The sequence below is a fragment of the Anastrepha obliqua genome, chromosome 1, assembly GCF_027943255.1.
Source record: "Anastrepha obliqua isolate idAnaObli1 chromosome 1, idAnaObli1_1.0, whole genome shotgun sequence".
Classification (NCBI taxonomy): Eukaryota; Metazoa; Arthropoda; class Insecta; order Diptera; family Tephritidae; genus Anastrepha; species Anastrepha obliqua.
Window position 1 is genome coordinate 131,132,293 of NC_072892.1, and position 23,907 is coordinate 131,156,199.

The 23,907-nt window shown below is 35.1% G+C and overlaps 1 protein-coding gene across 3 annotated transcripts in view; it reads left to right on the forward strand.

The window, feature by feature from the left end:
• Positions 1-23,907, forward strand: part of LOC129236121 (uncharacterized) — a 53,027-nt gene that overhangs the window by 9,036 nt on the left and 20,084 nt on the right. For all 3 annotated transcript variants that reach the window (XM_054870337.1, XM_054870336.1, XM_054870338.1), the window contains exons 2-3: positions 16,565-16,855; positions 16,941-17,286. In XM_054870337.1, the coding sequence (XP_054726312.1) occupies positions 16,565-16,855; positions 16,941-17,286 (637 nt within the window). The remainder of the gene's footprint in view (positions 1-16,564; positions 16,856-16,940; positions 17,287-23,907) is intronic.

Below are 23,907 nucleotides of genomic sequence, written 5' to 3' on the forward strand. Positions count from 1 at the left end.
TGTTGTAATAGTCTACAAAAAATTAACTTTATCTAACATCATTTCCACCTCTTACAATTTTTCGAATATTTGTTCAATTTATTATAAAATTTGTAAATTTTAAATGCAATGCGCGAACGGAAGATATTAACCGATTTGAAATTTCTTTTTTTTCCTGAATTTGTATTGATATGTAGCAACTTTTCCCTGCTATTACGATATGATTTGAAAAAATTTACGTATTTCACTCCGGTCTACTGTCTAAGGCCATAAACGCAGCTTGGTTGTCGCTGCAGACACATAGGTATAGATCTGCCTCTCCATCGTTTTTCCACAACAAAGTTCATCGCTTCTTGAACTGCATACACCTCCGCTTGAAACACAGATGCATGCATTCCAAAAGCAAAGTGCAGTTTTGTCTCGCTGGATTCCACGTAGACCCCAGAGCCGGAGCCATGCTCGGTCCTGGAGCCATCCGTAAAAATGCGAAAACAGTGTTTGCCGGACTCATTTTCTGAGTCTCCCCACAACTGAGCCTCTGGTAGCACCACACTGTATCTCTTTTCAAGTACGACTCTTGATGGCATGGAGTCAAGTGGCATGGAGAGAATCGTTGGATCGACGTCCATGATTTCTCTGTTTTCCAATGTCGGGCAGGGGCCGTACCAGTTCCCATTGTGTTTCAGCCTGAAGCCATGAAAGCATCAAGTGGTGGTAGCTATAAATATTAACTGAAAGCTATATTATTGAGACTTGCTCGTTTGTTTTTATAGAGCGGTTCTTTGTCAAGCGATTCTAGTATTTTTGACATGGTCCTCCATTTTTCGGAAAATTGGCTCATTTGTAAATTTGAGTATATTATGAAGAATATTATAAAAAAATTATAATTTTGAGAGATTTAGATTTTTAATATAGAATATTTTAATATAGTTTTTCAACATCACTCTTTTCAGCATTTTTATTTTTAATTTTCTTTTTTAAGTTTTTACGATGAAATATAATTTTAAAAAATACTTAATTTTTGTTTATTAAATATTTTTGTTCAAATTTTTAGGAAATCAAATCTTTTTTGTCATCTCGCTCTCAGAATTTTTTTTATTTTTTTCTTAAATTTTTTAAAATTAAAAAAAAAAATTAATAGATTCCGTTTTAATTTTAATACAGTTTTTCAACATCACTCTTTTCAGCATATTTATTTATAATTTTCTTTTTTTATCTATTGTAATTTTCTTATATTTGTATAATAATTTTGAGGACACACATTTTTTCTTGTGATTTTTAAAAACCACCCTTTAGATTTTTACTTTTATTTTTTCTTATATTATACTTTTTATTAATACCCGACACTTTGCTTAGCAGATTAAAAGTTTCATTGTGTGATTTTCATAACTTTTCAAATAACATTTAAATACTTACAGCAAACGAATCAAAAATACGAAGGATCTGCATAGCGAATCTCCAATCGATTTGCAAACGGACGTAATATACCAGAGCCTATGCTAGCACTTCGCTAAAATAGTATTTTGTACTATTTGGTTAAAACTTAGTTAGGAACCACTTCATTTCATGGCTTTCCTCTGCATGCTGCATGAAGTGACTTCAGGTCGTGTTATGAGAAATTAGTTTCTAGCAAGTTTTTTCCGAACTAGTTCGTACCTAAACTCTTTTGGGACAATTTTATGGTAGTTGCATACTTTTCTATTCTACAATTGGTTTCGAATCTTTTAAAACTTAAATAAACTAAAGATTAAGGTGAAAATAAACAAATCTTTAAGTCTCAGTCAAATTAAAACAAAATTAAAATTAGATTTGTATATCCCATAAAATGGTCCCGCAAAACTGGTTATGAAAAGGCACTATGCAGTTAGCTTCAGATCTTTCAAAAGGCTATAACTAAGTTTTTGTTACAGTAACACTTTATATTGGGACACGGCTAAAGAGGTTGAGTTGCCCCTAGTGCTCGAAGAAGAGAACGGAGTGCCTAGCCTAATGCCGAATACCGGAAGCGTTAAAATGAAGTGTTGCTGGAACCTCACCACAATGAAAATTTATGTATTTATTTGCACAAATTTAGTTACAGCGGCTGCAGCTGGCTGGGTCATGTTCTCAGAATGAACTCCATTTATCCCACTAGCCGCTAGGGATTAAGGAAAAGGGCGCGAAAAGAAAGCTGACTGGTATTTCTGAAGTTACCTAGACGACGCCTATGAAGGAAGTAAGAATAAAAATTTTCCTAAGGTACGAAATGACGAAATAAATTAAAAGAAAGTAGTTGAATTAATCATTTTGCTTTTAAGTAATCATTTTACGAAATAAAAAACAAATTGTGAGTGAGAGAAATCTTCATTTTGACTTTGACCTCCATTTCTTGGATGTTTGTCTACTGCAGCTGTCTAGTTCACAAGAGTCAAATATAATTGGCGTATTTAATAATAATAATAAAGCAGGCTGGTATACTTCTTCGAAAAAGCCGGCTTCTGCCCGGATTACGAGGACGGCGAAACAAATTTCAGATGGATTGACTGGTTAGTCTCGATTTGGCAGCTATTCGAATAAGACGTGTTTCGTGGTTTTCGCTAAGGTGGAAAAAGAGCAGTACCGTTCGATAATTCGCTTTTTGTTTTTAGATGGGAAAAAATGCGAGTCTATGGGGACACTTCCCGATCCATGACCAGAGTTAGATTTTGGTGCAACGAATTTAAAAGTGAGCAAACATCCGGGGAAATCACTCAAAAAGTCCACGACATGATTCTCGCTGATCGACGTACGAAAGCGCGCGAAGTAGCAGAGACCATAGGTGTGTTGACCGGAATGGCAATTAATATTTTACATGATAAGCTGGCGATGAAAAAATTGTCGGTCCGATGGGTGCCGCGATTGCTCACAAGACACAACAAGCGGATGAGGCTGTTAACTTCGAAGCAGTGTTTGGAGCAATTTAAGCCAGATCCGAAGGAGTTTTTGCATCGAGTTGCCACCGTCGATGAAACCTGAATTCATCAGCACACACCAAAAACTAAGCAATAATCGACACAATGGATTTCTCCCGGTAAATCTGCTCCAAAGAAAGCGGAAAGGTCAAAGCGACGATTTTTGGCATGCGCACGGCGTCATCCTCATGGATTTTTTAGAAAAAGGAAGAACGATCACTGGACAATGCAACAGTGAGTTATTAGACCGCTTTCACAAGAACTTGAAGGAGACAGAGCCGCAAAAGAAGGCACATTCATCCGAAATGTTCGCCACCAAACTGCTTGAATTGCGTTACGAATTGCTGCCGCACCCCCCGTATTCACGATCTTGCTCCCTGCGACTTATTCTTCTTCCCTAACATGAAGAAATGGCTCGCGAAAAAAAATTTAGTTCAAACTAGGAAGTCATAGCCGAGACAGAGTCGTATTTTGGAGAGTTCGACAAATCCCATTTTTTGGAGGAGTTAAATAAATGGTCGGAGTGTTGGGAGAAGTGTATCTTTCTAAAGAGAGATTATGTTGGAAAAAAATTTTGAAAAAATAATGCTTTCATTTCTAACACGGGTTAAAAAATGGCCGGAGGGGTTAAAAAATGGCCGGAGTGTTGGGAGAAGTGTATCTTTCTAAAGAGAGACTATGTTGGAAAAAAAAAAATGTTTGAAAAAATCATGTCTTCATTTCTAACACAGGTACGTATTGTACCCTCCTCGTATGTTGTCTCTTAAATAGAGCGATCATCCTTTTTGCCCTACCTCCGAGTGGTAAATGATTTTTGAGAAGCCGTTTTTCATAACAGAAATACGCTCCCAGATTTAAGGAGACTGATTTGCGCAGAAACTGGTTGGTAGTCCATGGGCGCGTTTGATATTTAGTTCATGATATCTACCCCCTTTTCAGCTTTTTCGGTCAGGGTTCCCGGTTGAAAAGTTCGCAGTGCCGTCTGTCAATTTAAATATTCCTTTGTACCGCGTCTGCATGGTTCGCCGCTTGGTCATAGCGTCGCTGTTGCTGCTATGAAGTAACCGCAGTCATAAATTTTCCCAATTTGTTTGAATTAGGGTAATAACCAATAAAAGCCGAATACCAAACAATAAATGCAATAAAAAGCTCGCTTAGATGCCAGCAAATGGACATGGTAAAGCTTGCACAAATATTCGCGCATGCGGAGCCATTCAAGTGCAGCGCGCAGCTACAACAAGTTCAAGTGCATGCCGAGTATTCCGTTTTCATTTTCTCTTTCACACCATTTATTATTTTTCCATTACTTACACTTTTCTTGCGCTGTTTTTGTATTTTCTGTATATGCCACTACTTTTTATGGCGAAATAAATGTAAGCAAAATTTCTTTAATTTTTTATGACATTTTGTTTTTTGTTTCTTACGATTTTCTGCACCTCCCGCCACGAGTGAAAGAGAAAAGTTTGCATACTCGCACTTTGTTGAATGCCCGATGGTAAATTGCTGTCCACGCAAACTTGTTTTCTTGGTTTTGTATTTGTATTTGTTGTTATTTTTTTTAATCTGCTCACCATTGTTTGGTTTTTGTTTGTTTATCGTTCCTCGTATTTGAACATTTTTTTTTTCTCTTCAACATTTTTATTAGCTTAACCGCCTTTTTCATTTTTTTATATCGGCTTTTGCTTATGCGACTGCGAGTATTCGAAAGTTGTTTGTTGTCGTTGGCTTCTGTTGTTGTTGTTGTTGTTGTATTGTTGCATGTTAACGATAGTTTCTGCTATTATATAATTTTTATAGCATTCGAATTATGTGCTATCCATTGTCGTTGGAGTGAATTGATCGTCTGCTGAAGCTACAAGCACACACACATACACACTTACATGCACAAAATGTCTAATGAATTCGGCGATTATGTTTTAATCAAATTCGTTATGTTGTAATAGGTCTGGCTGAAGTTATTGACATACAAATGGACATTCATATATTGGACTTTTTTTAAATTAATTTTGAACTCAGTTTATCAGCTCCGATACTCTGCGTTTGAAGCGCAGAAGACGCTCCATTTAATATAATTTTCATAACAACGTACAAAAAGTAATTAACCTACAATAATAAATAGATTAAAAATACAAACTAATCTATACTTTACTGGAGGGTACTATTAAGCTATTAATCAAGGAATGCTGCATCATTTACTGTAGGTCTCCTACACGAAAATATTAACTGACTTTTAATGACTAAGACCTTGTCACATATCCAGATGATTGGAAGGTCAGCCATGACGTCATCAGTACTAGTTTCGAATACCTGAAAGCGTCTGCTTTGTTGGTGTATGTATTTGATTCAAATTTCTCTTCTGAAGAAAGTTCAGCGACCTTCCATCACCCTAAGGGGGTATGCTATGTAACTTAAGATACATAAAAATAGTGTTTTTAAACAACTTTTTAATAATGATAATAAGCTAATTAAGTGCAGCTCCCTTTTCGGATACATTTTTTTATTTTACATGCAGCATATTTACAAATCAATGAAGCCTATACACATACCACCTGATTAAAAAGTTCCCGGACTATATGCAGACATCAGCATACACACGAAGAAGCTAGGTTTGCAATTTGACTCCCATTCCAGAAGCTGTGGAGATCTTTCAGAGATGAAGACTGTTGAGCACTTTCTCTGTGAATGTCCGGGTTTGGCAGGTAGAGGATTAAGGTCACTGGGTGCTGCTCTCTTCGGCAGCCAGTGGCTGTCCCAACCTAAGTCCCATCAATCTTCTCCATTATATCTGGCTAGCTGTAGATATCTGCCTGCTGGAGGCGTCAAAACCTCGCTTTTGTGCTTCTTGGGGAGTGCCAGAGTAATACTTCAACCATTTCACCTACTTGCCTACCTACCTACCTATATTCAGACGCAATATTTCCATAACGCTATTTTCGGTATAGCCATCAGAACGGTCTTCGATTTCTTCCCTACTTCCTCTCGGCCGTTAACATGCGTTTTCCGTAATGGTTATTTGACTGCAACAAACAAAAAAAAAATCGCAGGGAACCATATCAGCTGAATTCGATGGTTGTATGGTATTCGTCTCGTTTTTTATCAAAAATTCACGCAGAATGATGGCATTGCGCGGCTGTGCGTTTTCAGTTGTTTTTCCACAAACTCTTTCTCTTTTGTCGAATTATTGCAAGTAGACGTATCATAAAGCAGAAATAATAGTCCTTATTAACAGTCTGCCCTTCTGGCGAGAATTCGTGGTGTACAATACCGTTTTAATCCATGAAAACCGTGAGCATCGCTTTCTTTTTTGACTAAAAACGACGTGCTTTTTTTGGTTTTTAGTTCATTCGGAGTTCTCCACTCACTTGTCTGATGTGTGGATTGCGTGTTGTGCTCATAAATCGCCGCCGCGTCTCCAGTTTTGATGTAGGTTTGATGAATGTGGGATTGGATTCAGCCTTGAAGATCATGGCTTTGGCGATATTAACGCGGTCCCCTTTTTTCATGAAATGCTGCTGCTTTTGGACCATCATAGAGCAGCCCTGCATACTTCGCCGGTATCTTTGCGCTAAGTGTGGTGGTTTTCAGTCAAATAGTCTGTGTTTGATGATGAGCTCGATTGAGAGTTTGTTGGTCGAATACAGCAACTCCTGATTTGAAATAACACAAGGCCACCAGATTTAAAAAAATTTTTTGCAAGCAGGCGTTGATGAATATAGGTATGCGGCCTTCGGAAAAGCACTGATGTAAGTGACCAGGACTCACAGCTATATGGCATTCGAGCCAATCGTAAACAGTTGTTTTTTTAGACTACCATTACGGAAACAGTTTCCCAACATTTCTAGGTTTTCACACCATTGAATTCGCGCCGCATTTTAAACGCAAAATTTAATACAAACTTGTTGTTACAAAGTTAAATCCCTTTTTAAAACTGTAAAAAGTCGAAAACACGTGCAGAGGTACCTTTACTAAAGACGGCCGCAAAAAACTTCACTTGACCTTCGACTCGATTATTTTAACTATGCCAGATACTGAATAGGTAGGGGCCTGGATTCATGTTTCATTATGAGTAGCGCAGGTAGAGTTTATTAAATTCCATTACTCTTCGAATATTACACCTTCGTGGATAGCTAAAAAGACATACTAGTTTTTGGAATAATTCGTAGAAGAGGCACATGTCCATAGCTCAAGCCGCATGAAATAATTATGTAAGTTGGCCTTGGGTTAATTCTAGTGCTGTGTAAACCTGAAGTGAAAAAAGAGTTTTCATTTTCGTTTTCACAGACACATTTCACTCTGTCTTTTCCAAACGATTGTTTTGCGATTCTCGTTTGTGCCATGATAAGAGTGTGGCGTTTCCACTGTTGCCATGGAATTTTTGCAAGTGTGACATTTAAATATCAAATGACATTTGAATTGAAGCTATTGGTAAATTTGAAGCAAATACTTAGAGCTCGTGATGACGATTTTTGGTAAATTTAGACCTATTTTGGAATTAATTTAAAATTTAAAGGAATTTGTTGAGACGCTCACTTCATGATGGAAACTTTATACCAAATTTAGACAAACTAAGGTCAACCTTTATAGCATTCAACTAAATTTGAAACTTTTTAATCTGAATTTCGAGAGAAGTTTTTAATTCATTTAAAATTAATTTAATTAAAAAAATTGCTTAATTTTTAAACTTAATTATTAATTATCGAATAAATCTTCTCCGATTGACTTGAAATTTTATATTCACATATTCTGCATGGAGGTATGGATAAGGATCCTTGGATATATTAAATAACTTTTTTATAAAAAAATCTTCAAGCTCTTTTTTATACTTGGCACGCTCACTTTATGATGGACAAAATCCACCAACGATAAGGTTTATTTACAGAACATTGAGAAACCCTGCAAATATTTCAAGTCGTGACAATCTGAAAACTGCAAAAATACAACTTTTGCAAATAATTGAAAATGTTTTACCAATAATATTCAATTAATATATAAAATTTACTTATATTAACCAATTTTTTTCCATTCGTTTTTACAAAAAAAAAAAAAACCATTGTTCATAAACGACATTTGTTTAAAACTTTTGTTTAAAGGTAATTCAATTGTACCCCAATATTGAATCTTGAAATAAAAATACTTCAAATAAACTCTTTTTCTTTGGTTCTCCCAGACAAAGTGGTCCAGTGTGCGCTTTTACAAGATTTACTACATTTTTCGTGTGCAATTGTTTTTTCGTTAATTGTTTAAGTTAATATTTTAATTAACACCCACTTAATAAACTACCAACAACATGCGCACACACCCACAAACTACTTTCCACTTCCACTTTCCACTTCAAAGCTACAACACAACTCGAAAAACTGTTCGTAAAAAAGTAAGCTTTGATAGTGATTTTGTAACTATTGGGTTGGCAACTAAGTAATTGCGGATTTCACTCATAGATGGCTTTAGTTGAATTTTTAGATTTGCAGAGGTAGTACAAATGTAAAGCACATTTTGTTATTTGATAGTTGACAATTCAGCTGTCAATCAGTAAAAAAGTTTTTTGAACGGTTGCGTAGTTTTCGTTTGAAGTTCGTTGAAAAATGGGAAATCAAAAGGAACATTTGCGTGATATTTTGCCTTTTTATTTCTGCAAAGGGAAAACCGCATTGCATGCTCATAAAAAGTTATGTGCTGTTTTGGTGACGAAGCCTTAAAGGAACGGCAGAGTCTAAATTGGTGATTTTTCACTTAAAGATGAAAAACGTTCTGGTCGTCCAGTTTAAGTTGATGACGCCCTTATCAAAGCAACAGTCGATTTGGATCGTCACAGTACAACACGTGAGATTGTATCACATAAATGCATTGAAAATCACTTAAAACAACTTGGCTATGTTCAAAAACTCGTTACAAGGGTTCCTCACGAACTGAAAGAAACGCATTAGAGTTGCAATTTGCTAAAGAAACGTAATGAAAATTATCCATTTTTAAAACGACTGATAACTGGCGATGAAAAACGGGTTGTTTACAACAATATCAAGCAGCAAAGATCGTGGAGCAGACCAGGGGAACCAACTGAAACCACATCAAAAGCTGATATGCATCAAAAGAAGGTTTTGTTATCAATTTGGTGGGATTACCAAGGAATTGTCTACTTTGAACTCTTACCACCCAACCGAACGATCAACTCTGATGCCTACATTGAACAAGTAACGAAATTAAACAATGCAGTTGAAGAAAAGCGGCCCGAATTGGCAAATCGAAATAGTATTGTATTCCATCATTACAATGCAAGGCCACACATATCTTTGGCCAGTCGGCAAAAATTATTGGAGCTTGGCTGGGATGTTCTACCACATCCACCATATAGCCCTGACCTTGCACCATTTGATTACTTTTTGTTTCGATCTTTACAAAACTCCTGGAATGGTAAACATTTGAATAATGATGATGATGTCAAATCGTAGCTGATCCAGTTTTTTGCTAAAAAAACCCAGAATTTTTATGAACGTGGGATTATGATGGTGCCTGAAAGATGGCGAAAGGTCATTGATCAAAATGTGCAATACCTGTACATTACAGAATAAAGTTATTTAGTTCCATGAAAAAATTGTCTTTGATTTTCTAAAAAAAAGTCCGCAATTACTTAGTTGCCAACCCAATATAAAAACCTGATAAACTGTTTTTGAAAATATCATGGAGCTTACGACAGTTTTTCAAATAAATACAGAAAACTAATTTAAATGAACAAAAAGCTAGAATAAAATATGAGTTGAAAAATTAAAAAAGGCATTTTATTTTAACAACTTAAGGAACAAGTGGCAAACACAAGTAGATCAAGGACTCGACTGAATATTGAGCTGATATTGACTTTTATAAAAGTAGAGTTTATTCTACAACAAAAACCATATACATCTTAGTTTAAAACGTTGTGCAAATTTAGAAAAAAAACCTCTTTAGAAACTGTTTGGGTATATAGAGTTTTGTAGCCACGCCTTCTATACTCGCACTGGCACGCTTGCCATGGACCTCCTTCTTTGTTTTTTTACATACAAATTGTCAATGAAAAGAAAATTTGCATGCGAAAATATTTGACATGAAAACGGGAAAAAACTTTTTAGTTCATGTTTACACTGCGTGGCGAGAAAGTTTTGGAGCGCCGATATTATTCGCCCATTTTGCTACAACAATGAAGAAGGCAAGGATAATATTGCCATCGGAAAGCACTATAGTGGCATAAAAATACGAGTATGTTTTTCTTACAACTGTAAATGAAAAACTTGATGTCAGCGGGCTCTAATTCCAGCAGCAAGCGGCAGCGGTGTACGCTATTCATTCTACAAGCGGTTTTTGTATACTCAGCAAGATACAATAATCCTGTAATCGGTTTTTTTGATGATTCCCGAAAATTCAACCAATCGTTAATTTTGTTTCTTTTTTGTAAGGTACCGTCAAAGAGCGGATTTATGCTATGCAAAGCTGTGCCGACATTCCAGAAATAGTTCATAGGTATATTTAAAAGTGCACGATTTTTTAGCTATTATCTTTTTAAACAGTTGGTTTAAACAGCTGACGCTCGTTTCGTGTTTTGTTTCACTGTCAAGCATCTTCAGTTTGGTCTACAATTTAACCATGAATCGGTTTACAAACGAACAACGCTTGCAAATCATTGAATTTTATTATAAAAATGCGTGTTCTGTTAAGAAAGTTTAAGATCCACTTTTTTATCGAAAAATTGTGTTCAGTGACGAAGCTCATTTTTGGATCAATGGGTACGTAAATAAGCAGAATTGTGGATTTTGGAGTGAAGATCAGCCAGATGTATCCAGAGAAGGTCACAGTTTGGTGCGGCTTATGGGCTGGAGGTATCATTGGACCGTACTTCTTCAAAGATGCTGCGAATTGTGACGTAACTGTGAATGGTGAGCTCTACCGTGAAATGATATCCAACTTCTTTTTGCCCAAAATGCAAGAGCTTGACTTGCATGACATGTGGTTTCAGCAAGACGGTGCCACATGCCACACTGCACGCGTAACAGTGGACTTGTTGGGAGGCGAGTTCGGTGAACATTTTATTTCACGTTCGGGACCTGTCAATTGGCCACCCAGATCGTGCGATATAACGCCCTTAGATTATTTTTGTGGGGCTATGTTAAAGCTCATGTCTATTCAGACAAGCCTCCTTCAATTAACGCATTGGAAGACAACATTGAATCATCTATATGTGAGATACCGGCCGAAACATTGGAAAGAGTATGCCAAAATTGGACTAAGCGGATGGACCATTTGGAGCGCAGTCGCGGTCAACATTTGCATGAAATAATCTTCAAACATTAAATTGTATGGGCTGTACTATCGATTTAAATAAAAATTTCATGCATTTTTCTGAATGTTACGTGTGTTTTTGAAAAACTTTCCCATAGCTCTTAAAAAAATCACCCTTTAGTATTTTTGGCGCTCTCTTAAAAATTTCTAAACAGTAGTTTATTTGAAGGCTTGAGAATAAGAAGTAGACTGAAAATTTTTGATAAAAATATGATAATTTTGATAAATTCTATGTTGAAATTTTGGTAGTAAGTTTTTTAAAGTGAAATACCTTTGTTTTTTTTTAAACTGTTATACATTTTTTAAGATAGAATATATTTTTTTAAATAAATTTTTTGCGGGAAAAAAAATTAAAAATTTGAAGAATTAAAATATTTTTTTTATATTTTTTTAAGATAAAATATAGAGTTCAAAATAAATTTTTGGAAAGAAAATAATTAAAAAAGTAAGAAAGTAAAAAAATTAAGAATTTAAAAAAAGTTGTTTGTACAAAAACAGTTTTTTTTTAATTTGATGTTTTCGAACCCAAAGAAGCGCTTCAAATTGGTCACTAAATTGTTAATTTGAGTATAAGCTCCAAAAATGCTTTTAAAATAAACTAATTTTTTTTTGTTTTTTTTTTTTTCTGTTAACTATAATCATTTGAATACTAGATCAATGCCTTTAAAAAGTGTTACAGATCTTAACAATTAAAACGAGTTCAACAAATGCAATTCGCAATTTTCAAGGCTTCACGCTCATGTAAAGTGCAAATACCTACAGAAAATGTTAATTGATTATTTGCATTTTAAGACATTAACACAAAAACTAATGCAAAGCGATCAGATTTAGCTTTATACTTTTTTTATGCACGTAAATGTATGTGTATATATATATTTTTTTAATATTAAAAGTAAACTGAATAATATAAAGTGAATCGCAGTATATCTGCTCGCTTACTCTTCCATTTGTCTGTCTATTTACATGTTTATCCATTCAGGCGCTCATTTCGTATTCGCACTTTTGTGTCTGCTCTGTCTGTTGGCCCATTCGTCGTGTCACTTTCACTTATTTATTTTGGGTAGTTAACACACCCATGTTGCAATACTTTCGTTTCCTTCCCATAACAACATCAAGCCTAAGTGACTTTACCAAGTAGCCGCAACACTGCGTATTCGTTACTACGTTGGCTTAGTGGCGTAGGTCGTTTCGATTATTAGCGATTGCTTTGCCGGTACAAAGCGGCATTTGACACAACTGCATAGCAAATTTCGTACATTTCCGTAAAGATTTTATGCATTCGTACATGCTGTGGAATTTGGGAATTTTTAGTAAATTGTTACACTGGCACGAATTATAAGTGGATACTCATTGACTTTTTCTAAATGTGTTTTGATTCCTATTCGCTACTTTACGTCTTTTTATTTCGCATATTTCGCTCATTAATGCATTACTCATGTATGTTAATTTATGCTGGGAGAAAAATAATGGCATCTGTAATATTAATAATATTGGATTTACAGTTTCGGTCATAATTGAGTACATGACGATTTTTTTTCTTTTAATTTACAACGTTTTCGAGTTAAAATTTCTTTGTTATTATTTTGCTTTTTTTATATTGTTCATTCGTTATCTAAAAAATTGCTTGGATTTCAATAATTTTTTTCAAGCTAAGCAAATTAATTTTTTAATGAATTTTTCAAGCTAATTTAAAACTAATTAAATTAAAAAAAAATTGCTTAATTTTTAACTTTTATTATTATCTATCGAAGAAATCTTCTCCGATTGACTTGAAAATTTATATTCACATATCCTGCATGGAGGTATGGATAAGGATCCCTGGATATATTTAATAATTTTTTTATAAAAAAATGTTGGATAATTTTTTGTATTTAAATTTAAAACTTTTTTACCATTTCCGAGAATTGATTTACACACAACATCCTATATGCTGCTATACTATGCACAAGTAAAACGAAATTTCGTTTTATAATTTTTTTTTAAGCTAAGAATTTAAAATTGTACTTGCAGTTGATCGAGCTTCTGCGATATTTTTAGCACTATGAAGAGAAATTAATAACAAAAATAAAAATATGGGCGTTTTTTCAATATCAATAGACGATCAGGTTACACATCAGAGGACAAACCAGACCTAAGCATATATGAAAAAATTATGTGAATGTTGAGTACAAATTTTGATATTTTGTTGCTAACAGGTGTAGCACAAAATTTTATTTCTGCTAGCAATGTGCTCGCAACATACCACAAGTCAAAATATTTGAAACTGTCAGGGAGTACTGAGCAGAATCCCAATTAATAAAAAACTATGACAAAAAATTTTTTTTTTTTAAAGAAACATTTTTCAAAAAAAAAAACTGAGTATAATCCGAATTAATAAAAAACTATTACAAAAAAATAATTTTTTTTCAAAAAATTAATCCCAATTAATAAAAAAAATATTTTTTTGTAATAGTCTTTTATTAATTGGGATTATACTCAGTACTCCCTGAAAGTTTCAAAATATGTGAAAAAATTTGAAATTTTGGAAACAATTTTTTTTTGTCATATTTTTTTATTAATTGGGATTAATTTTTTGAAAAAATTTATTAATTTGTAATAGTTTTTATTAATTCGGATAATAGTTTTTTATTATGGGATTCTGCTCAGTTCTCCCTGACTGTTTCAAAAATTTTGACTTGTGGTATAATATTAAAAAACAAACAAAAAAAAAATTCTGCAGTGTTAGAAAGAATAGAAGATATTTCATTTTAAAAAACTTTATACTAAAATTTTCAAAATTGAATAAATCTAAAAATTATAAATTTTTGTCTCAAAATTGTTTCAGTTTATTTTTTATTATACTCAAACTAAAAACTAATTTTCAAAACAATTTACGACAATGTCAAAAATAATTTGATCACTTCACATGGATTCGTTGAATGGCTTCTTTCTTTTAGAAGGTTAATCATCCAATTTTGTTTGTGAATAACTTTTTTAGTAAATATAAAAATGTTGGTTGATGAATGATGGAAATCTTCAGTTTGACATTTACGCGCTCCTTAGCTTCTCTGTTTGTATGCTGCAGCTGTCCAGCTCACAAGTGGCAAATATAATATTATTGCCGTATGACGCCAATTGCGAAAATTATAAATCTTCCGATAGGATGATTGATATTGTACTGCCTTGTATAAGCATGGAAAATAAACCATATAGTAAACATCCAAAAGCTGCAGAAATACCAGAAATTACTAAGGAAATGTATGATATTTTTTGAGAACCAAGCGCGAAATTAATGAAATTGCTAATTCCTCAGGCTTTTTAGATGAATGAGTACTCCATATTTTACACGTACGAAGAATAACATATGAAGAAACTGTTTGGCAAAAGCCGCACTCGGCAACAATTCAGCAAAGAGATGTGGAAGAGTTTTAGGGAGAATTCGTTACAGTATAAAATATTGGAGGACCTTTGAAATAAGTGTATAGAAGTGGGAGAGGGATTATGTTGAATAAAAAAATAATTTCATTTAAAATTTTAAATTATTTTATTTTTTCTTTCTTACTTTTTAACCATAAAAACGAGAGTATTATCCACAAATGAAGTCTTCATATACTCGGACAGTCAAGCAGCAATAAAAACGCTAGAATCTAAAATATTTATTCTGTTTTCTTAAGCAGGTTTTTCTTTTTTTACGTGTTTTTACCACTTCGATGAGCACCCAAGTCTGGCCAGACTCTTTGCGACTTTGGACGTAAATTTAACATATTTCTATTATAGTTAACGACTTGAGCTTCCAGGTAGCTTCCTAAAATTGCATTTTCTATCGATTTACGGAGATATTATTTGAAAAAGGATCCTCAAACAGGACGAAAAAAAAGGATTTAAAAAGTTACACCTTCGCTAAGGTACCTCGGTCTGTGAATTGTATAGATCAAATGGTCACACATTTCACATTAAAATGGTCAACAAGTTGATGGTCCTTTGTTTATTTTTGCAAGGGCTCAGAAATTTTTTGAGCCCTTTACCAAACACATTGGTCCTTGCAAACATCAAAAATCTTACGACTTATCCAGCCGTCATTTCTTAATTCCCTACTCCTTTGGCTATGAAATCATTTTTCAACAAACCAATTACTATCCCTGGGAATATTCTAGTCCACCAACCAACCGGAGCCGATACACACACAGCGAAGAGAGATTGTCGGAGGCGCTGAATCCACAAATAAATATCGTTTCATCTTTTACCATAAATTTCCTTGAAATCCATTGTTTTTCCTAAACCTTCTTCGAAATGAGTCAAAATAAAGAAGAGCACAAAAAAGAAAATCCCTTTTTTTACAAATCAAAATATTTTCAACGATTTTTTTTGCATACAAATGGCCAGATCCAGATGCCCAACAGAAGGTTTTAAAAAAGGTGTCCAACGGAGTGTTAAAGCATAAGTATTTCGATTTTTGCACTCAAGCATCCACGAAATTTTATGCAGCTTTCAATTTACTAACCAAAAATACTGAAATTAAAGCATCTGCAGTAATTAGAAAATCTTGCAAGATACGGTTATAGTGATCACATATTTTAGCGATGGAACAAAAACAAAACCGAGGTTAAATTCGTTAGGTTGTTAAGTGCATTGCAAATTTTTGGTTAAATCGAGCGTGAAATTGGGTCGTACGATCGACTTTGTAGATAAAACAAAAAAAGTAGCAAAAAGTAGTAAAAGTTTGAGGCAAGTACTCAAGTGTAACCAGCGATTACCAAAATTAAATATCATCAAGTAGCTATGAAATATTTTAAAAAACCTAATAAAGCAATAAAAACTAAAAAAAGGCATTAAAATGGAAAATTCAATTGGGGACACGGCATCTTAATTGCTACTTATTAGGAATGCATGCAATAATTTTGGCTTGTTTTTATGATTATTATTATGTTTTTTAAATGTCTCTAAAGAAAGCCATTAGGAATGCAGCGCTGGTACGTGGCATGCCACGGCATAAATAATTCACTTGCATATAACTGCAGCTATAAAAAAGCTATTGACAATTGCAATTCGTTGGTTACACGCTGGAGATACGCCCAGTCTCTTCGCGCACCGCCTTCTTGCAGTTTACCGGCAGTGATGTAATTCACATTTCCACTTCATATACGCAAAAAACAGCAAAAAAAGTTGCGCATGCGTCGCGTTTAGCTTAAAATGGTGACATAAACAAGCGCACTCTTAAAAATGCCATTAAGTAGCAGCTTTGTGCCACTTGTCAATATTTTTTACTGATGTATTTTCCTGCAAGTAGAATAACTGTATATTACAAAACAAACATTAAATTTATGCAATGCTGCAACACTGATTTACCTCACATGATTTCTCTCTCTTTCCAGCTCTTCTACATTTTGCTGCTCACACTTCCCCTACTCGCTCACAGCTATCCCGCACAGAGTGACGACAAATCCATATCACTGGAAGACGTCGAATTGCCCGACAGTGATCACGCCGCCTCTGATGGGGAATCACAAATACAAAAACGCTCCGGCAGTTTCGATTATGTCACACATCTGAAATCTGGTCTGCTTTCGAGCATCGGTCAGGCTTCGGCTTCCATAGCTTCAGGCAGTTCGGGCGGCAGTAGCGCCAGTGGTGGCGATGGCTACAAGTCATACGAAACTGTTCATGTATTTGCCACAAATTCAGCTACTATTTCCAAAAAAAAATATTCCCCTAACATTTTTTTCTGTCTTTCAACATTCAAATTTTCAGGGCAATTCAGTTGAATATAATCCGTGGTCGTTTAAGAAATCAGTGCTCAACACCATTTTCCAGGCGGTAAAGGCAATCACCGGTGGTGTGACAGCGCTCAAGGGCCAACTGATTAAGGGCAGCGGCTATGCGTTGAGTGCCAGCGGCAATTTAGTTGCTTCATCTGGCGATAAGGTCACCGATGTTGGCAAAGCGATCATCAATTCGGCACAGATCAATTCACATGGCTATTCGACTGGCGGAGCTGTGCATCCATTCGCCAAATTCAGTTCATTCTCGGGTGCTTCGTCGGGTGGTAGCAGCGGTACTAAGCACACAGCAGCGAGTCCAGTTGTGCACACAGAAAGTGAGTAAATATTACTATAATTTTCTATTTTTGAGTATGAAAAAATTTAGAAGGACTGTAAATTTGCCGCGACGTGAATGTAGTTGAGATATGTGAAAGTATAAGAGAATGTAAATATCGTGAAGATTTGTAAGCAAGGCGAATTTATTATAGGTGACAGCAACCACATATAAGTAAAACCCTACATGTATTTGTTGTTGCGTTTGGTCCAAGCATCACGTCAACGTACAATCGCAAATGTAAACATACGAATGTAAACATACCAATACATACAAACAAAGCATATCATTTAGACGTAAGCCATACCTACGGCGAAAAATTCAGCTGGGTGAATGCTGTTACCTATAATAAATCCACCTTGTTTGTAAGCAAAAATTAAAAGTTACGTTAGTTTAATATAAACAAAGGAGACAAAGGAACAGAGGATCGAAAGAAAAAAGCTGCTAGTGAACACAAAAATGTAAACAAATTACTGTGTTTAGTGGCAAATTGAAATCAATTATAATTTTATTTATTTATTTGCATATTTAGTCTATGAAACAATAATTTCTTACCGGCTAATGAACAATTATACTTGAATTAGTGCATCAGAATAATAACAAAAATTGTTTTAGGCTATTGAGATGTGGGTAAAATCCACAAATAGCCCTCCGAATAGGTGCATTACCTGCTTAATTCGTTCTAGCATTATTTGCGTAGAAAGACAATAAAGCACGAAGATACCTCCACGAAACATTAAAATGTATTCTTTCTAAAAGTGACTGACTGTCATAAACTCCTTGCATGATGCAAAAAATAAAAGTTGAAGATAATATTGACCTTCTTTTGCCGAGTGATTTAAAATTGAGCAGCACCAAACGTGCAATATACAAAGGTATAGGATCCGAGAAACCCAATGAACGTAAGTCGTTCTAACCTATAAAAATATGGAACTGGTAGAAAGGACGCCAGAGTATTGCAGCATACTGGCACAAAACCAAGCATAGCGTAAGCCTTTGAAATGACAAAATGAATATGACTTATGAATGAAAATTTAATTTCAAAGATAACGCGACGATCCTTAAATTCCTCCAGACAAACTGTACTGGGTTTTTAATAAACTACGTAATTTTGAAAAAGAAATATTTAATAATTAAAGAAAGATGTGATCTCAGGCATCATGAATATATGTATAAGCAATTCATCTAGTTCGGATTAGAGTTATGCAGCATTCTAAGCGACTGAATAAATCTTCAGATCGGCGGCGTACAATAGAACGTTGGCAAACGAAAATCAAGAACCAGTCGACCCAGAATGCTACCTCGTGGTAGACCCAGAGGTGGTGAAAAAGATTCAAATTGAACATCATCCAAGTTGACAACCTACTGCCTTCCACAGAAAAATAGAATGAAAACCCAGGCAAGCGAGTTTGTCGCGCAACACCTAATGTGAAACTAAAAAAAAAGTGCATACATACAGTACTTTTCATGCTGTTCTATTTCACCTGCACGTTATATATATACAATAATATATATATAATTGGCGCGTATACCCTTTTTGGGTGTTTGGCCGAGCTCCTCCTCCTATTTGTGGTGTGCGTCTTGATGTTGTTCCACAAATGGAGGGACCTACAGTTTCAAGCCAACTCCGAACGGCAAATATTTTTTATGAGGAGCTTTTTCATGGCAGTTAGAATTGTTTATTTAATGAATATCAGAGCCTCAATTATGACCAGGACTCGAAACTGTTTTAAAACTCTGTAAAGGTAGCACGTAGAGGAAGTTTCAAAATTCCTCAGTTATTAATTACAATTTCTAAAAGAAATGTTCGTATTCAATTTTACAACTCATTAAATTTTAGCATAATAAAAGACAAATTTGAAATTGCAAGTTAATTCCGTTGTTTTTTTATAATTTTTTCCACTGACGGTGTTGTGCATTTTCTCCACATAACACATGCACGACATTTGTTATATAGAGAGAATGCTCAAAGAATAATGCATTTTAGCCTCTCACCTACAAGTATTGTATGTGAATTGTGGTGCATATGATCTTGATCACAAAGTTCCCGGAATTTATTCAGAAAATTCTAAATAAAAGTTCATTCCACAAAATGATATTCTTCTTCTTAATTAACGCGATTCTGGACGAGTTCAACAAAGTGCACCCATTCGTTTCTTTCTCGTGTTCTCGTGCTAACCGACGCCAGTTGGACACACCAAGTGAAGCCAAGTCATTCTCCACCTGATCTTTCCAACGCAGAGGAGGCCTTCCTCTTCCTCTGCTCCCACCAGTTGTTACCGCATGGAATATTTTCAAAGCCGGATCATTTGCATCCATTCGGATGATATGACCCAGCTAATGTCCTAAAGCTAATTAAGCTCATTGTTCTTTCGCCAAGGTCCAAAAATCTTTAGCAGACTCTTTCTCTCAAACACTCCAAGTCACGCCTCATCGGATATTGCCATCGTCCAAGCTTCTGAGTTAGGATATGTTAGGACGGAAATTTGAGAGCCTGTGATATTATCCCCTTCAAAGTGCTCCCCTTCAACTGCAACACACTTAAGCGAGCGTTTTATCCAGCTCTCGAAGCATTTGTGCTCTCTTTTCGGTATAGCCCGCAGAGCCGTCTGCGATTTTTTCATTACTTTACTCGGGTATTAAAATGCGATCCCCGTGCTGGTTCTTGGACTCAATCAAACAGAAAAAAATTGCAGGGAGCCATATCAAGTGAATTTGATGGCTGTTAAATGACTAGTATTCATATCGTTCTTGGTCACGAATTCATAGTGCGAAATTCACGAGTTATTTTCCCACAAATCCTTACTTCTTAGTTGAATTGCTTAACGTCAAGTCTCATAACTCCCAAATATTAGTCTCCTATTAAATATCTGATCTTCTGCCGAAAATTCGTGGTAAACAATACCATTTTTTTGTGCTTAGTTCATTCGGAGTTTTCCACTCACTCGCCTGATGCCTGGATTGCCTGTCGTACTCATAAAATCAGGTCGCGTCTCTAGTAATGATGTGTTTGATGAATGATCGTTTGGACTAATTCGGTTATTTATTAACTGTTAACTGTTCCTTCTCTACTTTTCATGTTTTCATCAGTTTTCGATGTGAATGTCCTGCCACTACATTCGTCATCCTCGATAAACTTCCGATCCTAGATTCCGATTTAGAGTATTATTACCGGAACGGTTTTCCAACATTTCTAAAATTTTCGTACCATTGAGTTTTTGACGCACAATTTAATACAAACTCGTTTTAAAAATTGTAAAAAACTAGGGAAAATTTAATATAGAAAAATGCCAAAAATTATCTTCTAAATTTGGAACTTTTAATTTGAATTTTTACAAAATTTTCGGCTCAGAGAATTCCAGTTAAATAAATGCAAGATTCAAACGTCTGAAAAATCTCTTCAATTCTTAATAATTTTTTTTTATGGCGGCTTCTTGAGCCTAATGCCATGTAGACATGTCTTTCTTGTTGAATAAAATGCGCAAGGCCAAACAATTTTGCTATATATAAAAAGGCCCACAAGAGCCGTCACCAGACGAAAAATTATTTAAAAAAAATTAAAAAAAAAAATTATCTTAAAACTTGCACTTTATTATACCAAAATTCAATGGGATATAAAACTGCACACAACTAATACGAAAAATTATTTAAAAAAAATTATCTCAAAACTTGCACTTTATTATACCAAAATTCAATGGGATATAAAACTGCTCACAACTAATTTCTGAACTAAAAGTTAAAAATTTAAATGTAAATTTTTTGAAGGTTTGACTTTTGTGGTTTTGGTTAAAGAATGAAGAATATTAAAAAAAAATATTAGAAAAATATTATAAATATTAAAAACAAAACCTTATGCACTCTGTTAAGCTCTTCACAGTAGGTATAAAATCTGAGGATTATTCTTCTACCTAAAGTTGGCTGAAAAGAACCGTATATCTGCATTTATTAGCCAAAAAATACTTTACAATTAAATTGAGTTTGGCAAGCATTTAAAATATTCGGCACATAAAAGTTTACTGCATCACGAGACCTGAAGCTTCACCTGGTTTTAATTTTTATCTGCTGCAAGTTGGAATTATCTGAAACGGATAATCGGTGATTTCTTGAAATTATTGGCTATATGCATCCATTTTACACAAATTACTTTTTCATAACGCAAAACCAATTGTGCTACAAACCGATTGAACAAATGCAGTCAATAAAAATGAACAGAAAAATCTCAGAAGATTGTAACATAAAAACATTTTTTATTAGCAAACAAATTTCGGCAATAAATCAGCGCTGCCGGCACCAACCATGACCACAAGCACGGAAAAGTGCATTTTAATAAATAATGATAAGACAAATGAAAAAATGAAAAAAAAAAACAATGAGAAATAACAACAATAAAAGACAAACTAATAATTGAACCATCAGCACCGGCCCCACCTGCTGTGACGGTCTGTTCGTTCCAGCCGCTCTTCCATCTGGCCGCCCACTTTAAACGATCTGCATTCGCTGCCTTCTAGTGCCTCTCTGCTTGACTGCGTTTTGACATTTATGAATATGTTTTGTCATTGCGATAATCTTTGTATGTTTTTCATCATCATCTTCTTCTACTTCAAGAGACCGGCGCTTCACCACAGCTGCACTGCATTCACTTCATAACCTATAGCGTCATTTGTGTGTTTATTTGTACAACAAGTCCTTATATACATGTGTGTGTGTAGCTGAATACTTGAACATATCCAACGAACACGAGTTGCATACAAACTTCGAACTCTTAGTCGAGTATTGACCCAACACAGTTTGATACTAAACGAGAGCGGCAGCGTCACAGGGCCGCTACGGACAGGCCAACTAACGACAAGTGATCTGTTCGCTTGGATGATTGTGCAAAATGGTTAATATTTTCTTTGGTTATTGTTATTATTGTTGTTATTGTTATGTTTTTTAGTTGCTCTGCTTCATTCACTCTTGTTTTTTGAATGCTTTCCTTTGGCGTCAACTTTCATTTTCATGTGGATTGCTCGCAGTTGTTAAGGTGCCATAAAACTCAAGCAAGTCCATACAGACATACATATGTATGTATGTATGTATACTGCACAGTTGTTGAATATGTTGTTAGCACATTACAAAAACACAGAAAAAACAAAAATTTGTAAACTTAAAAACTCTTGTATTGCATTCAATTGGAGCGAGAGCAACTAGTTTCCTAATTAGTTTTTATGCCATCGCTGTCGCATGGCCATAGACCCCTTTACATTGCATGTCGCCCAGCTGTGCCCATTTGTGGTTACGCATTTTGCAGCATCATACGGATTTCAAGCACGCACGCATACTAAAGTAATTAAACACGCATACATATACCCTGCAGAGAAATATGCTAGAACCGAACTGGTGTGCGCGTCTAGTGAATTTTGAACCATGTCTGGTCCGCTTGCTAGAGAGACGAAGTGGTTTCACAACACTGGGAATTAAAGGGAGAACTTGAACCCAAACCAGTGGTATTAAAATGGGTCTCCAGGCCTAAGTGGTACTCTCTACCCCCTTATGGGGAGTGGAAACCATTGGAACTCAAACTAACCTAATCCGCGGTCCTTCTCTCATCCATACAAGCAAGTAGTTAATTTTACACCACAATGCAGTAGAAAGTGTTAGTAGTTTGCTGCTTTTCTCAGAAATAGAGCAAATATGATCTAAAGGTCAAAACTATGTAGATCAAGCGATTTTAAAAGGCCTTTGTCTCCCATTCTACTGGTTGTTCAAAAAGTTTTTATGGTTTGAAATACATTTTTGACGTGATAACGTCTTATAATTCGATTTAACAGGCTGCACGCACGAAAAAATGTGTCGTTACCTTGCTCATTACTGTTCATATGTAGTTACCTTGCTCATTACTGTTCATATGTAGTTACCTTGCTCATTGCCGTTACCTTGCTCATATTAGTGTTACCTTGCTCATTACTGTTCATATGTAGTTACCTTGCTCATATGTAGTTACCTTGCTCATATGTAGTTACCTTGCTCATATGTAGTTACCTTGCTCATATGTAGTTACCTTGCTCATATTAGTGTTATCTTGCTCATATGTAGTTACCTTGCTCATATGTAGTTACCTTGCTCATATGTAGTTACCTTGCTCATATTAGTGTTACCTTGCTCATTACTGTTCATATGTAGTTACCTTGCTCATATGTAGTTACCTTGCTCATATGTAGTTACCTTGCTCATATGTAGTTACCTTGCTCATATTAGTGTTACCTTGCTCATATGTAGTTACCTTGCTCATATGTAGTTACCTTGCTCATATTAGTGTTACCTTGCTCATATGTAGTTACCTTGCTCATATTAGTGTTACCTTGCTCATATTAGTGTTACCTTGCTCATATTAGTGTTACCTTGCTCATATGTAGTTACCTTGCTCATATGTAGTTACCTTGCTCATATGTAGTTACCTTGCTCATATGTAGTTACCTTGCTCATATTAGTGTTACCTTGCTCATATGTAGTTACCTTGCTCATATTAGTGTTACCTTGCTCATATTAGTGTTACCTTGCTCATATGTAGTTACCTTGCTCATTGCATTGAATGAACTGCAAGCGAAAGAGCGGAAGGAACGACAAAGCAAACAAAGCAAAC